This window comes from Sminthopsis crassicaudata, chromosome 4 (genome assembly GCF_048593235.1).
Source record: "Sminthopsis crassicaudata isolate SCR6 chromosome 4, ASM4859323v1, whole genome shotgun sequence".
Lineage (NCBI taxonomy): Eukaryota > Metazoa > Chordata > Mammalia > Dasyuromorphia > Dasyuridae > Sminthopsis > Sminthopsis crassicaudata.
Genome location: NC_133620.1, coordinates 160,487,571 through 160,504,496, shown reverse-complemented (window position 1 = coordinate 160,504,496; position 16,926 = coordinate 160,487,571). Strand labels below are relative to the sequence as shown.

The following is a 16,926-nucleotide window of genomic DNA, read 5'->3' as shown; positions in this document are numbered from 1 at the left end:
AATAGCTGGTAAGAAAAATTACATTCAAAATAGGCCAAAGAAGATATTAAATATTTGGGAGTCTATCTAGAAAAGACCTATGGAGTCCAATTACAAAACATTCTTTACACAGACATAAATAATTGGAGAAATGTTAATTACTCATCAGTAGGTCAAGCCAATATAATAAAATTAACACTAGTGCCAAAATTATTTATTCAATGCCATATAATCAAATTACTAAAGTATTATTTTATAGAATAAGACAAAATAATAATGAAATTTATATGGGAGAAATAAAGGTCAAGATTCTCAAGGGTAATAATTTTAAAAAAAAGTAGGAAGGAAGGGAGCCTATCAGTACTAAATCTCACACTCTACTATAAAGTTATAATTATTAAAATAAGCTGGTACTTGTTAAAAAATAGAAAGTTTGATCAGTAGGAGTGAAACAAGGTTGCCCACTATCACCATTACTATTCAATATTGTATTAGAAATGCTAGCCTCGGCAATAAGAGTTGAGAAAGAGATTAAATGAGGTAATGAAGAAATCAAACTGTCACTCTTTGCAGATGATATGATGGTATACTTAGAAAACCCCAGAGATTCTAATAAAAAGTTATTAGAAATAATTCACAACTTTAGCAAAGTTAAAGGATATAAAATAAATCCACATAAATCTCAGCATTTTTATACATTACCAACACAATCCAACAGCAAGAGATACAAAGAGAAATTCCATTCAAAATAACTGTTGATAGTATGAAATATTTTGGAATCCATCTACCAAAGGAAAGTCAGGAATTATATGAGCAAAATTACGAAACACTTGCCACAAAAATAAAGTCAGATTTAAATAATTGGAAAGACATTCAGTGCTCTTGGATAGGCCGAGCGAATATAATAAAGATGACAATACTCCCCAAACTAATCTATTTATTTAGTGCTATACCAATCAGACTCCCAAGAAACTATTTTAATGACCTAGAAAGAATAACAACAAAATTCATATGGAAGAATAAAAGGTCGATAATTTCAAGGGAACTAATGAAAAAAAAAGTCAGATGAAGGAGGTCTAGCTGTATCTGATCTAAAGCTATATTATATAGCAGCAGTCACCAAACTCATTTGGTACTGGCTAAGAAATAGACCGGTCAATCAGTGGAACAGATTAGATACAAAGGACAAAAAAGGGTACATCTATAGCAATCTAGTGTTTGACAAACCCAAAGATACCACCATTTGGGATAAAAATTCATTATTTGAAAAAAACTATTGGGAAAACTGGAAATTAGTATGGCAGAAATTAGATATGGACCCACATTTAACACCATATACCAAGAGAAGATCAAAATGGGTCCATGATTTAGGCATAAAGAACGAGATCATAAATAAATTAGAGGAACAGAGGATAGTCATTTCTCAGACCTGTGGAGGAGGAAGGAATTTATGACCAAAGGAGAACTAGAGATCACTACTGATCACAAAATAGAAGATTTTGATTACATCAAACTAAAAAGTTTCTGTATAAACAATACTAATGCAAACAAGATTAGAAGGGAAGTAACAAATTGGGAAAGCATTTTTACAGTTATTCCAAAATATATAGAGAACTAACCCTAATTTATAAGAAATCAAACCATTCTCCAATTGATAAATGGTCAAAGGATATGAACAGACAATTCTCAGAAGATGAAATTGAAATTATATCCACTCATATGAAAGAGTGTTCCAAATCACTACTGATCAGAGAAATGCAAATTAAGACAACTCTGAGATACCACTACACACCTGTCAGATTGGCTAAGATGACAGGAACAAATTATGATGAATGTTGGAGGGGATGTGGGAAAACTGGGACACTGATGCATTGTTGGTGGAGTTGTGAAAAAATCCATTCTGGAGAGCAATTTGGAACTATGCCCAAAAAGTTATCAAACTGTGCATACCCTTTGATCTAGCAGTGCTACTATTGGGCTTATATCTCAAGAAAATACTAAAGAGGGAAAAGGGGAAAAATGTTTGTGGCAGCCCTTTTCGTAGTGGGTAGAAACTGGAAAATGAATGGATGCCCATCAATTGGAGAATGGTTGGGTAAATTATGGTATATGAAGGTTATGGAATATTATTGCTCTGTAAGAAATGACCAGCAGGAGGAATACAGAGAGGCTTGGAGAGACTTACATCAACTGATGCTGAGTGAAATGAATAGAACCAGAAGATTGCTGTACACTTCAATGCTGTATGAAGAGGTATTCTGATGGAAGTGGATATCTTTAACATAAAGAAGATCCAACTCACTTCCAGTTGATCAATGATGGACAGAAACAACTACACCCAGAGAAGGAACACTGGGTTAAAGGACTTGCCCAGGGTCATATAGCTAGTAAGTATCTGAGGCAAGATTCGAACTGACTTCAGAGCTGGTGCTCTAACTACTGTGCTACCTAGCTATCCAATACTGTTTGGAGGAAGAGGCTAATAATACACCATGAACTTTAGTGAAAGAGACAGCCACTTTTCATATTATACTATGTTCAGAGGTACAATGCATAATTTGATTTAGATTTTTATAATTAGTGTGATGATTAGGTGCCAAAGACAAAAGGCATCAACTGACACAAGTTTTTTCTTATTATTTTACTTTGAAACAAAAATTTTTATCCTATATCTGTTTTTTTTTGTTTTATGATTTTAAAAAAATACAGTGTCAATTTTTGTAATTTCATCTTTTGTGTAATTCTTAAATTCTAGTCTTTCTAGTTCTACTATTTATAGCAAAAAGTATCCTATTTTCCCCCACTTTATTTGAGTCATAGTTTTACAAAATTCATTCTATAGCATCTTTTTCTGTCTTAGGCCACTTAATATTGACCCATATGGAAGTACAAATCTGTCTTCAGATACTTATTAGCTGTGTGCCCTTGGGCAAGGCACTTAACCCTATTTGCCTCAGGTTCCTATTTGACAGGTTTTGTCAAATGAGCTGGAGAAAGAAATGACAAACCGTTTCAATATTGTTACGGAGGAAACCCCAAATGGGGTTATAAAGAGTTGAACATGACTGAACCAAATTAACAACGAAATAAAAGATACTCTTCCTATTTCATTATATCCTAAATGTTCATTGTCTTCTGTTAAGTAATAAAAACAGCTTGAAAATTGAAATTCTAACACTAAATTGCTTCCAAAATACTTTAATTTTGCTTCTTAGTTGAGTCGGTGCTTTCTCCAGAAGGACCAAAGCATTAAATCATTTATTTTGTTGTTTTCTCCATCAACTTTTAAATTTATATATGCATTCATAATATCTTATTCCCTTTATAAGAAACTCTTAAGGATGTTTGTATCATTTAGTAAGGGGTATTGTGAAATACTGAATAGAGTGTTAGATTTCAATCCAACATCCAAAAGATCCAAAAAAAAAAACCAAAAAAAAAACAACTGGATTCCAATTTTGACTTCCATATTTATTACCTAGATGAGCTCAGGCAAGTCACAGCCTCTCTGTGCCTCAGTTGCCTCATCTATGAAAATGGATATAACAATAATTATACTGCCTACCTTACAAGGCTATTGCAAGACTCAAATGAAATTCAAGTTTGCAAACTTTAAAGCACTACTTAATTCTTCCTATTATTATTTACTGAAATCTTAATAGTATGATTTTTAAAAATTATATCCTTACAGAGTTTTTTTTACTGGACAATGCAAACTCAAACTTTCTAGGTTTATGTATTTCACATTTTACTTCCAAATTAGTTATAACTTCTCCTATACTAAGAAAGTCAAGAAAAATAATTTTTCTAATACAATTCTTCTCCTTTTTCCTCTCAGAGGCATTGCCCCTACTCCCATATGCTCTTCCTGTTTTGAAACAGTGGTCACAACAGTCAGCAGAGGCTGCCTGGGGATCTTAAACCACATTTTTCAGTCCCATGTACTTTGTTCTATGGGGGCAGTAAAAACTTGCCTTTCTGTTTACTCTCTGTAAGTAAATTGGGTGCAGTGCAGAGGACTCTTTCTCTGTTTTTCTCTTTCTCATCCACATCTACTGAGGAGATGTGTCAAATTTAGTATTTTATATAGAGAATACCATCTAGTCTAACTATCTCATTTTATAGATGAGGGAGGTTAAGTCACACTGGTAATAAATAACAGAGACAGATTTTGAAGCCATGTCCTCTAGCTAAAGTCAGTGCTCTTTCCACTGAGGAATCTTGAATTGTATAGAATGAGTTGCACATTTGTGGGGAGGGTGTCCACAGGTCCCTTACTGGTTTATGGATATATTTCTGAGGGAATTGAAGGTAGACAGAAAAGCATTCATGACTTTATTTCAAAATAACTGGCTTCCTTTTTAATCCTATGTATTTTTACAAAGGGCAAATCCTTCTGGGGTCTCTTATTCATGTCCCCCTCTAAAATCTGGAGTGGAGGGGTGGCAAGGAAGGAAAGGCAGGCAGTCTAAATGCTCATTTCTCTTTATCTACTTTGTTTTCTAGATGTCCACTAAATATCTTTTAACCTAGAATTCTGCTAGGAGTCAAAGGCAAGACTATGGACCACTAGTTTTCAGACTCCATTCTCTTTCTGAAAAACTGGGGCATTTCCTCCTCTCCCTTCATAAGGTACCTTTCTTATTCTCCACAGGCAAAAATCACTGGCAAGAACATCTAGTGGTTTGAAAGCATGAAGAGCAGCTGATAGAATAACAAGAAAAACAAAGGAAATCCTAGAGACAATAGAGAGACATTGGAATTTATTGGGTAAGGGAAGTGATGAGGTTAGTCTTCAATTTAAGGGGAATCATTTTGGATGCTCCGGGTAGGATGGACTGGAAAAGGGAGAGACTTGAGCATAAAAACCAATTAGGAAGGTCATTGGTCAAAGTAATAGTGAACTAGAGTGTTAGCTATATGTGGAAGACAAAGACATTGTATACACAGAAGGAAAAATATTTAGAAATTCTGTACCTGTATGGGATTGAAGGAGAGTGAGGAAACCAAGGGTAACATCAAAGTTGCAAACCCAAATTGTTGCAAGGATGGGGAGAGCCCTTGATAGAAGTAAGAAAATTGGGAAAAGGAGTGAATTTTTGGGGAAATATAATGAATTCAGGTTTGAATCTGAAATGCCTTGGGGCAGTTAGTTTGAAATATGCAATAGGCAGTTGGAAATGCATGATTTGGTTTGGAAATAAGACCAGATACAGAGATTTGGAAGTCATCTGTATGGAGACAATAATTAAACCCATGGGAGATGATGAGGCCACTGAGTATGAGAGTGTGATGAGCCATTCAATACGAGATGACAAAGTGGTCAATGAGACGGTGTTTCTTGTCATCGGGGACAAGCTAAGATGAACTCAGACATTTCATTTTGTGCTTGTACAAGGAGAACCTGTGAGCCAATATCCCACAAGGCTGCAGCCCTCTTTTCTTTTCATCTCCTTAATTTCATTTCAAAGGAGAATGTCAAGATCAATGCAATTCAGTTTGTTCTGTAGTTTGGCTTGAAAGTAAATAAGGATCTCCTGAATAGAGTGGCAAAGGCCAAGGAAACAGGACCTGATACAAACTTCAGCCTTCTCTAACTCCCTTCCTGTCACTCTCCCTCAGAAAGAGCAGGAGGCTATATAGGACTCAGGGTCATCTTAAGTTGTTTCATTGGTTGCCTCCATCAAAGAATTCATAAGCCACAGTCATCCCACTAACGATCCTCCCTGTACGTCCTTAGCAAGCAAACACAAACTGTTGCCTGAAAAATACTTTGTGTCCCATCTAAAGGACATGAATTAGCAAAGCAATGTGAAGTTAAATACATATACATGCACATGCACACACACACACATACACACATATATGTGTACATATATATACAAATTTATACATCTATAAATACACATATTTATACACACACAACACACATGTGTATATATTTTTCAATATTTTTATTTAAATTCAAATGAGACAGCTTAGATTAAGTTTAGAATGATATACCTAAAGTTAAGAAGGCCAAATTGAAATTCTACCTCAAACATTTAGTAGCTATGTGACCCTGCACAGATCATTTAATCATTAATCAGTTTCCTTGTGTAAAATGGAAATAATAATAATAATAGCTCCTTTGGGGCTGCTAGATGGCACAATGGATAAAGTACGGGCCCTGAATTCAAATCTGACCTCAGAGACTTAATACTTCCTAGCTGTGTAACCATGGGCAAGTCACTTAACCCCAATTGCCTCAGCAAAATAATAATAAAATAATAATACCTCCTTCACAGGCTTGTGTGAGAATCAAATAAGGTATGGAAAGCACTTTGTGAATCTTAAAGCATTATGTTAATGTTAGATAGCATTATCATTAACTCTATAATGTGTCTTTTTATTAAGCATTGCCTTTTCTCTGTCACATGTACTTTCCGGGTATAACAAAAACATTGAAAGAGGTTACTTTACAAAAACAATAGCACACTATTATCCTTTCTGCCAGTTATAAATATATATTTTGAATTATACAAATGCTTTCTCTTTATCTGGCAAATCCATTATTTTTAGTCCATTTTACAATAGTAGAAAGTACCAGCTTTAGTGGCTTCAGAATGGAAACTGTGAACAAGGGAAGTCTATGAATTCTTTAATAATTTGCAGAGATCTATTTCATGCTCCTTTTTCTCAGTTTGAAAGTTGTGAGGCATAAAGCAGGTATAATTTTATCTTTTACAAAAGTGAGCAAGTGGATGAGGAAATGAGTGCTGTTGGACTGGTTGGATGGACTGGAATTGTTGATTATTATATCTTTTGTCCCCAAATGTTTCTGGATTTGAACAATGAAAGATATGTAGGCAGTACTCTGGAAATGCAAGTATCGGCTTAACTGGGAAGTTTCTCTCTCCATAGTTTAAGGCAATGCTGAGGCAGGGAGGAGACTGTGAGGGTAGAGACAAAGCTGTTACTAGCTGTCAAACTGGACTATTTGAAAATCCAGTACTCTTAGAGAATTGCTAATTCAAGCATCTCAGACATTTAAAAATCCTACTCATTTTGGCCTGATTGGAGTGGGATACAAAGAAGGTATAAGATACGTCTGACCATCCCCATGTCACCACTATTACCTTCAGGAACAAGTGACAAGTGAAACTTGCTCCAATCTCCCCCTTCTCCCTTTACGCCAATAATCTTGACTCCAGAGAAGAAAACAGAGTTACTGTTCATTAGTTCTGTAATTTTAGCCTTATGGACTGCCAAAAACAATCATCACATTTGTATTAAGCACATAGTGACTAGCAGAAGCTGTAAAATAGCTTAAAAACATTCAATTTTTGGTGCTGTGGTCTGGTTGTTCTGCTTCTATATGAAGTTAGATTTCAATATATCAAGGACCTGTGTCTTCTTTCATGTGGATACTCACAAATGATGGAGTTCTAATGTCTCCATACTTTACTAGGTGGCATTTTTTGAGATATGGTGGCTGAAAAAAATCATCCCCTTGTGGTCAACCTTTGTTGACATCAATTTTATTGACTTCAAACTTTGCTAATCTTATACTTAGACAGAAGACACATAATCTGTTACAAATGGGGGAAAGTTTAAATAAAGACACAAAGATAGAAAATGCAATGTTGTGCATGAAAAACAGCAAATAGAACAATTTGATTATTCCAAAGTAAATGCCAGCCTAGAAAGGTGGTCAAGAACTTTATTAAGGACTTTAAATGCTAAACAGAAGAGCTGGCATTTTGTACTAGAGGTAATAGAAAGCTACTAGATAAACAAAATGATATCATTTGGCCCTGAAGAAAAGTTGAAAAGATGTGCCTCCCTCCCTTCTTTGTAAGAGATTAGGAATATGGAACATGATGTATTCTCACAAATTCAGTTGATATTTTTGATAGTTTTGCTAATGTGCTTCCTCCTTCCCCCTTTTCATTCTCCAATTGAGAAGATGGCTGTGTGTATATGTGTGTTGGGGTAGAGTTATATATTTGGAAATTGAGATAATATAAAAAGAAAGATAATTTTTTTTTAAAAGGGAAAGGAAGAAACTGCTAAATTTTTCTAAGCAGGAAAGCTGGAGTCAGAGCTATTTTAGGAATATCATTTTTGCAGTTTTGTGGAAGTTGAATTGGAGAGGGGAGAGATTTGAAGCAGGGAAACCAATTAAAAGAAAATAGTCTAGGAAAGAGATAATAAAGTCCTAGATTAGGGTGTTTGGTTATATGACTAAAGAGAAAGGGATGGTTGGAAAAGCAATTATAGAGATATGATAAGACTTGGAAAAAGACTGGAGATGGGAAGTAAGCAGAGTGAAAAGTTTTAAGGCGGCTCTACATATGTGACTTAGGTGCACAGGAGGATGGTGGTACCATTGACACAATCAGGAAAGTTAGGAAGAAGACAATGAGTTCTGCTCAACAAAACCCTTTAAGCTAATATGAGCTAATGCTTATGTATGACAGTATAGAGTATAAAATGCCACAGCAAGAGTTGCTGGAATTGCAGGTTAAACTACAGATGGAGATAGAGAAAGAAGAAAAAGCTAGGTTACTACAGATAGAACAGGAAGAGTTCAAACCAATGGCTGAAACTAATGAAGGAAATAAACGAACCACATGGACTAAAGTTGTAGAACTTCTTCTTAGCGTTTTGTTGGTTTACCTTGTGTATTGTTGTTTTAAGGAATTTATCAATTACTCTTCCATTGAGAAGAAGTTTAGTTCTTTTTATGTGCAAAGCTCAGGTTGGATTTTAAATCAGCCTTTGGGGAATTTTCTAATTCCTCTTCCCTCTGCCTCACCTTCGTGGGCCAAGGGAGAAGGGGGAGGAGGAAAAGGAAGGGCGATAATATCATCCGCACTGCCCATTAATCCATTTAAAACTCCTGTGTCTTCATTTCAAAGGACAGGAGTAGGCTTTATGGTCCAAGGCAAAAAGGAATTGTGGGGCATTGACTATAATCAGAAAAATTTTTAAAGTACAGTTCAGTTAATTTCTAAGAAACCTTACAGGGATAAGATCTTGGAGTCTGGAGATTTTAGTCAAGGAGATTTCTTATGACACAAGTCATTTGCCCTTTTAAGTATGGAAGATAGTTATATGATATAGAAGGTCCTATCCATGTCCTCTTCTTTATTTATGTCATTTCTTATGAATACCTCACTGATTTCAATGAGTTCCATTATTATCTTATTCAAATGACTCCCATATCTGTAGATACAATTCTAATATTCTTCCTTAAGCTCTGATTTTAATTGCCTGTTGGATGTTCTATAGACTAATCTTCATCATGCATCATAAGAAATCTTCTTGACTGAAATCTTTAGATCTCCTTCATACTTCCAACAAAACCTTCCATTTGCCTTTGAGATATAGATGAATATATTCATTTGTTTGGATGTGTAAATAGCTGGGTTTTAAATATATACTATTTTTGATCAGCATTGTATATGCTCTATCTTAATTGTATTATAAAAGCTCATTGATGGTTAGGGACCATGTCTTCTTTAAATTCTGTAAATAGCCAAGATTTCCAATCCATTACTAATAAATATTGAGGCAATTAGATAGATGGCACAGTGGGTAGAGTGCTGGACCTGGAATGAAGAAGACCAGAGTTCAAATCCCCTTCACACTTACCAGCTGTAAAATCCTGAGCAAATCAGTGAACTGTTTGCCACAGTTTCCTTAACTGTAAATAGGGATACTAATGAGACAATGCCTGGAACAATATTCCCACCTCAAATCCAATAAATAATACCTGGGATGATATCAACTGAAAGGAAGCCAATGGCATTCTTCAGTGTACCAACAGACCATTGTGATAAGATGCTGCTTACTTATAGAATATTATCAGAATAATGAAATGTGCCTAACCTGGAACTAGAATGGTAATGGCTGTCTGGACCGCTTTTCGAATGATGCTGTCTAAGGCAAACATCCAGTGAGGCTTGATGTTGTGATTCCGAAGGACTTTATTGACCTGGAGAAAAAAGAAATGACATGAAGAAAAACTGTTATTTCATGCTTAATATACATACTAAAAGGCAATATGGTGCTAAGGATAGACTGACAGTCTTGAAGACAGGAGAACCTGATTTGAGGCTGATCTCTTAAAGAACATACCAGTGACTTTCTAGGACTTTAAATTGCTAAAGAGTTGCCAATTTGCACTGGGAATGGGGCTTTCTTCACTGAAGAGTTTGCTCCACTAATGAAATCAGAGTTTTAGAAGGAAAAAAAGTCAATATACTAGTTGGTCTCTTTGAATTTAGTTCTGCCTGTAATAACAGCTTACTTGGTACTTTATAGTTTATATAACCTTTCCTCATAACAATCTGGTGAGAAAGGTAATAAAAATATGACTGTTCCTTTTTTGCAGATAAAGAAGCTAAGGCGCAGAGAGTTTAAGTGACTTTCCAGTCATAAAATTAGGTGACAAAGCTAGGAACTTGAACCGACCATCTCTTTTCACTAAACCAGAAGTGTCAAATATAGAGCCTGTGGTTCATAAGTGGCCCATAACATTCCTGAGTTTGGCCTGAATCACATTATATTGTAATAGGGAAATATCTGACAAAAGATTTAAATAAAATAAAACTAAAACGCAACAAGAATAATATTATATTTATCTACCTACATGGCTGTTGTCAAGAAGATATGATTTCACACTTACTAGCTGTGTGACCTTGGGCAAATCTCTTAACCCTGTTTACCTTAATTTCCTCATCTGCAAATTGAATTAGAGAAGGAAATGGCTGACTACTTCCATATCTTTGCCAGAAAACCTCAATGGGCTCATGAAGGATCAGCAGTTACTGAAAAGGCTGAATAACAACCTTATATTTTAAACTAAGTCCTCCCCATAGGGATCCTTATGTACACTGGCTCCTGTTTCTTCTTGAATTTTGACACTATTCCACAATAAAGGCAGCTGGGAGGCTCAGCAGCTAGAGCACTAGCCCTAGAATGAGAAAGATCTGAATTTGAAATCTTGTTTCTGATCCTTCTTATAGTTGTGTGATTCTGGCCAATTTACTTGCCCTCTCTTAGTTTCAACTTTCTCCTCTGTACAACAGAGCTAATAACAGCACCTACCAACCCAGGTTGTTGTGAGGATCAAATCAAACGAGATAACAATTGTACAGTGATTAGCACATGGGCTGCCATATCAGGAAAGAATGATTGAGGTATTTAAAAAAATAAATGCTGTGTTAGCAGGGATGTTATACTAATCCTTGACTCAAATAAAGTACTCCAGCACAGCCTAGTGGTCTGAGAGGAAAGAAAAGGAGCTCTTATGTATTATATCTACTGGATGGGCATCATGCATGCCTGGGATTTCTCTTAAACAGCTCTAAAATTGCTGTAAGGAAGGTAAATAACTACTATTTGTAAATATGCTATTAAATTTGCTCTTTTAAAAAAATCTTCTGGTGCCAAATCAAGTGCTAAGTAAGTTCTGAGCACTTTTATGTAGAAACAAAAGCATTGTTATAATTGAGATATTAAGAGTGAGATTTAATAAGATTTTAAAATGTACTACTTATCATTTTGACATAAAGCATTACATAATAAAACTAACTTCAACTCATTTATTTATTCTGGAATAGGCCCAATAATTGTTGGTAGGAGCTTCCAGTGAGGCCTTGAGGAAAGAGGCAATCTGCCCAGTACTCTCGGTTCTACTCTGAAAGGCCAACTTTGAGGAAACCGACCTCAACAGTAAGACAACTAGTTTCACATAGACACAAGTAGCCTTCCCCACAGCTGATAATTCAGCTGGTGTCTAGTGGTAAAAATTCTCTAACTGGTCTATTTTTACCTAAATCCCATAATCTGACACCGAGTCTACCTGGGCTCGAAGGGCCTACTCCCAAGGAAGAGCTAGTTCATTTCTGGACCTCTTCTATTTTCAAGAACACATAGTGGCTAAAGCTTGTTCCTGCCAAATCATTCAAGTGGAGAAATGACATCACTGTTGATAGTCATGGGATGTCTCTATTCAACGAAGTAGAATGATTACCCTTTTGTTCACCCTCTACCCCATCCCCTTACACTCTTGTCAGGTCAAATAACTTCTGACGTTGCAGGGCTGAAATGAGGAAGACGTTTGTAAAATTTTGTTCTTGTAATCCTGATACACACACACACACACACACACACACACACACACACACACAATTAAAAGCAACAAAGAAACACAAGCTCTTCTCTGGGTCCACTAGAAAGGAAGAAGCAGGAGAGACAGTATTTTGCATATACGTCCTGGTGAAATGGGCCTATAGCCCAGGCTTGAGAGTCAATAGCAATGAATTTGAATGTAACTAGATAATTTGCTTTCTAACTTCCAGGCTAGAAGCCAGAAATGTGGGCAACTGCAAATTAACCAGACTATTTCATTCTACTTCTAGAACAAAATGAAGTGTCACGTTCCCCCAGGCCTGGTTTTCATTCACCTTTAGCATTTATGAAACATTTTATTATGAATACATTATTATAATTTTAGAAATTTACTGTATTTAAAGGAAGAAGGAGGCTTTTTTCCCTCCATTTTTTTAGAGATCTAGTGACTTGCTACAAGGCTCCAATAAACACTACAGGAAGACCAAATATTAGAATTCTACCTTAAAGGCATCTTTTGTGACAAAGTCAGGAAGATTTGAATTCAAATGTAGTCTCAGATGCTAGTTACAGGTCCCTAGGAAAGTCAATTAGCTTGTCAAGCTGTTTCAATTCAATTTAATTCAATAAACATTTATTAAGCACCCACTATGTGCCAGATACTATGCTAAGTGCTATGGATAATAGGCAAAAGACTGTTGCTGCCCTCGAGGAGTTTACAATCTAATGGGAAAGAGCATACAAACAAATACATAGTGAGCAAGCTACATATAGGAGAAATAGAATTGAGAGGAGTTGGGGAAGGTTTCCTGTAAAAGGTGGGATTTTAGTTGAAAATTTAAAAAAAGCCAAGGAGGTAAGTAGTCTGCACAGAGGAGAAAATGAGTCACAGAAAATGTCTTGTTTGTTGAATAGGCAGAAGGCCAATATCATCAGGTTGAAAAGTAAGTAACAGGGAGTAAGATGTAAGGACTGGAAAGATAGAAAGTCACTAGATTAGAAAAGGCTTTGGGTGCCAAACAGAATGTTTTGTATTTGATCCTGGAAATAATAAAAAGCCACTGGAGTTTATTGAATAGGGAGTAGGTGTGACAGGGTCGGACCTGTGTTGCAGGAAAATGGATTGCAATGGGAAGAGACTTGAGGCAGGCAAAGCCACCAATGTCTGCTATAATTGTAGTACGTATGGTGTTGTTTGCCTCAGTGTCTTATGTATAAAATGGGGATCATTTTGAGTCTACCTTCAGGATGGCTGTGAGGATTAAATGATTTAGTATTTATAAAGCTTAGCAAAGTCCCTTACACACAACAGGATCTTAATAAATGCCCTTTCCTTTCCCCTTCTTAAAGTGAGTGACCATAATATAAATCAGGCTGCAGAGATAAGCAATTAAATATAGTGGGAAGCAGTGATGATGAGTTTATTTCTTTGGCCTTCTAGCAAAATTCTGTAAAGAGGTGTTACATGGTCTACAAATCACACACCGAAAGCTCCCTCTTCTCCTGGGCACTGTAAAGACTTCTTGAAGATAAACTCATGGAAACAAGGTACAGGGTATGTAGTAAGCAGTTAGAACAGACAACATCCTCCATCTTATTTTTGGATACTGTTTATACTAGGCTATATATAACAGGGCTATTAAATCAAAAGGAAGAATATGCTTTTAGAGAGAAAAACAACAAACTCTTACTGAGGCATGTGGGATTTTTATTGACTCAGTGAAGGACAGAAGTTTAGAGTGCAATATGAGTCAAGAAATAGCAAACATTTCTAAAATGGAAAGACTTAAGGGAGGGGAAACACACCAAACATCAGGACGCTACAAGAAAATGCTGGCCTTATGGAACAGGGGCCAGATTTTGGCCATTTGTTCTATTTCCTATTCTCAATGACCACCAGATGTCGCACTATCACACAAAGAAAGTGTTGGGCTGAAGAAAGCTGTGTGGCTGCTAAAGTCATCAAAATAAATATGATGACACTATTGCATGATTTCATAAGCACAAAGTTCAGTTCCAGGAAATATTTATCAATTTAGTTATTTTCCATGGTGATTAGGTTTAATGCAAGGGAGCAAAAATACATAATACATGAGTAGTATTTTTAAAACTAAAAAAAAAAATCTAGCTTTTCTTTCTTTACTAGCTTATATAACAGAAATACTTTAAAGCTTGCAAAATGATTTATATAATATATTAAGCCACACATATATATCAAAGAATACACACATTCATATATGGTATAACATTTGACAACAGTGGTTTTCTTGGTTCTGTAATTCCCTCCTGCCTCAAAAAAAAAAAAAAAACCCTGAAAATATTCTCTCTTGTTTTTTTAGAAATATGATTGTAAGAAGGCAGGTGCTTCATCAGAAGAGATTCAAATCCATTTTTTTAATGAAAGAAAAATTCAAAAAGACAATTCTGGTTTTATCTATGAACTTTAGCTTGGCTGTTAAGAAAGTTAGGGTGAGGAGGACTGTACTTACAGCATCTTGGAAACCAAACAGAACCACTTGGACTTGACTGATTCCATGGCTATCAAAATCCAGCTCCAGTTTCAGTTTTGACAGTGTGGTGGCTATGATTTTTCGATCTGTTGACCTCACAAATTCTCTGAGACTTGAGACTAAAGTTGTGATGTGCTCCCATCTTAGTTTAGGTGCCTCAGGTCCCTGGAGAAGAAATCAGTTTGTCAGGTAAACAGTACAACCCGGCAACTTCTTCATCCCCACCCCCCACACTGATTTTAATCAGTGATAGAAGTAGAAGACAAAGATATTTTAAGTAAAATGTAAGGCTTCTGACAAATTATCTCTCAACTTTGTTTCCTTTACTCTGAATGAGAAGTGTTATTTCCATGAAATACATTCCTTCTTCTTAATCTTTTGTATGAAAGACACAAAAATACTAGGAAAGAAACTGTCATAAATATTAACAAATGAGCCACATCTTCAGCTTAATTCATAGAATTTGAGGGTTGGAAGGGACCCCAACTGAGTATGGTAGAATCCATACTGAAAAGGAAATTATTGTTATTTCAATTAAATGCGCGAGCTGTCCAAAACACTGTGCTAGGTTTCTGGGACACAAAGATGAAAAACAGTTTATTTAGGGAGTGTTTATTTAGGGAGGGAAGAAGCATTTATGTTTTGGAGGTAATTGGGGTTAAGTTCTTTGTCCAAGATCGGACTGCTAGTAAGTGTCTGAGGCTGAACCTATAATGTATTGGGCACTTTGTAAAGTCCTTTGCAAGTATTACTTCATTTGATCTTTTTTTCCTTTAAAGTATCTAGGGTACTTGCATTGAATGCTTACATTTTACATGCCAAGCTTTTCTCAAAGAACACTTTATTGTTCAGTCATTTCAGTTATGTCCATTTGGGGTTTTCTTGATAAAAGACATTGAAGTGGTTTGCTATTTTCTTCTTCAACTCATTTTACAGATGAAGAAACTGAGACAAACAGGATTAAGTGACTTGCCCAGGATCACACAGGTCTAAGTGTAAGAGGCCAGATTTGAACTCAGAAAGATGAATCCTCCTAGTTCTAGGTCTAGTGCTCTATTCTCTGTGCCACCTAGAATAACAAGGAATCTTGTGGACCATAAGAGGAATTGTAGACATCATTAAAAGGCTCATTCTCTTTTCCCTTCTTTTGCCCAATTTATAGACCACAAAAAGTATAAAACTTATTTTTTTCTGAATTGAAACTAAGCTGCAATTGGGGTAGAAAAATAAAGAAAATCACAATATGCAAAAAATGTAGTCAAGGAGAAAAACATGTTAGTTATTCAGACACTTTATCTGCCTGAAAAATCTGCCTATTTGTGAAAAAAGTTTAGATAGCAAACTTTTTTGGCATTAGCTCTATTTTTATAATAGAAAAACATGTTGCTTCTTGTCCTGTACCAATGTCCTAAGAAGGAACATTTAGTGCTTTAGTTTTCTCTATATGGCATCATTTTAGCTCCCATTTATCTGGCTTATATAATTTAGCCAACTACATGTGTCTCTCTGAATATTCCTTAAAATGCCCTTGAAGAGGGGCCTGACACATCAGAGAATAGCTTTATTAAGGGAAGCACCTGATTCAATATCAATGATATTTCACACAATCATCAACAGTTGGTATTTAATAAGCAAACACAGTGTTCTAGTATAAGATTTTTCTATGTCAGTGGCAGTTTAGAACTAGAAACACACTATTTGCTAAAGAAGGGACAGAAAAACATATCCTTTCATAGAGTACTGATTAAGAACCATGTGCCACATATTGGGGGGGGGTAAGGGAAGGAGAGGAAGAGAAACATCAGCTGAATTTTAAAAAGCTGGTTATATTGTAATATATATATGTATATCTATATCTATATCTATATCTATATCTATCTATCTATCTATCTATCTATCTATCTATCTATCTATCTATCTATCTATGTGAAGTGAATAGAACCAAGACAACATTGTACACAGCAACAATATTATGCGATGATCGATTCTGATGGACATGGTTCTTTTCAACAATGAGGTGATTCTGGCCAATTCTAATAGACTTGTGATGGTGAGAGCCCTCTGTACCCAGACAGAGGACTGTGGGAATGAGATGTGGTTCATAGTCATCTCCCAGAGTTCTTTTGCTGGGTGGAGCTGGTTCAGTAGTATTTTCACTTTTCTTTGTTGTTGTTTGCTTGTTTTTTGTTTTCTTTCTCATTTTTTCTTTTTTATCTGATTTTTCTTATGCAGCATGATAAATATGGAAATATGCACAGAAGAATTATACATATTTAAGATATATTGGATTCCTTGACTATGGGGAGGAGGAAAG

The 16,926-nt window shown here is 35.6% G+C and overlaps 1 protein-coding gene across 2 annotated transcripts in view; it reads right to left on the bottom strand.

Moving 5' to 3' along the window:
- The window catches only part of MAP3K5 (mitogen-activated protein kinase kinase kinase 5), a 250,131-nt gene that overhangs the window by 16,248 nt on the left and 216,957 nt on the right, over positions 1-16,926 (bottom strand). For both annotated transcript variants that reach the window (XM_074309740.1, XM_074309739.1), the window contains 2 exons: positions 14,592-14,777; positions 9,856-9,961 (listed from right to left, as the gene is read on the bottom strand). In XM_074309740.1, coding sequence (XP_074165841.1) covers positions 9,856-9,961; positions 14,592-14,777 — 292 coding nt within the window. The remainder of the gene's footprint in view (positions 1-9,855; positions 9,962-14,591; positions 14,778-16,926) is intronic.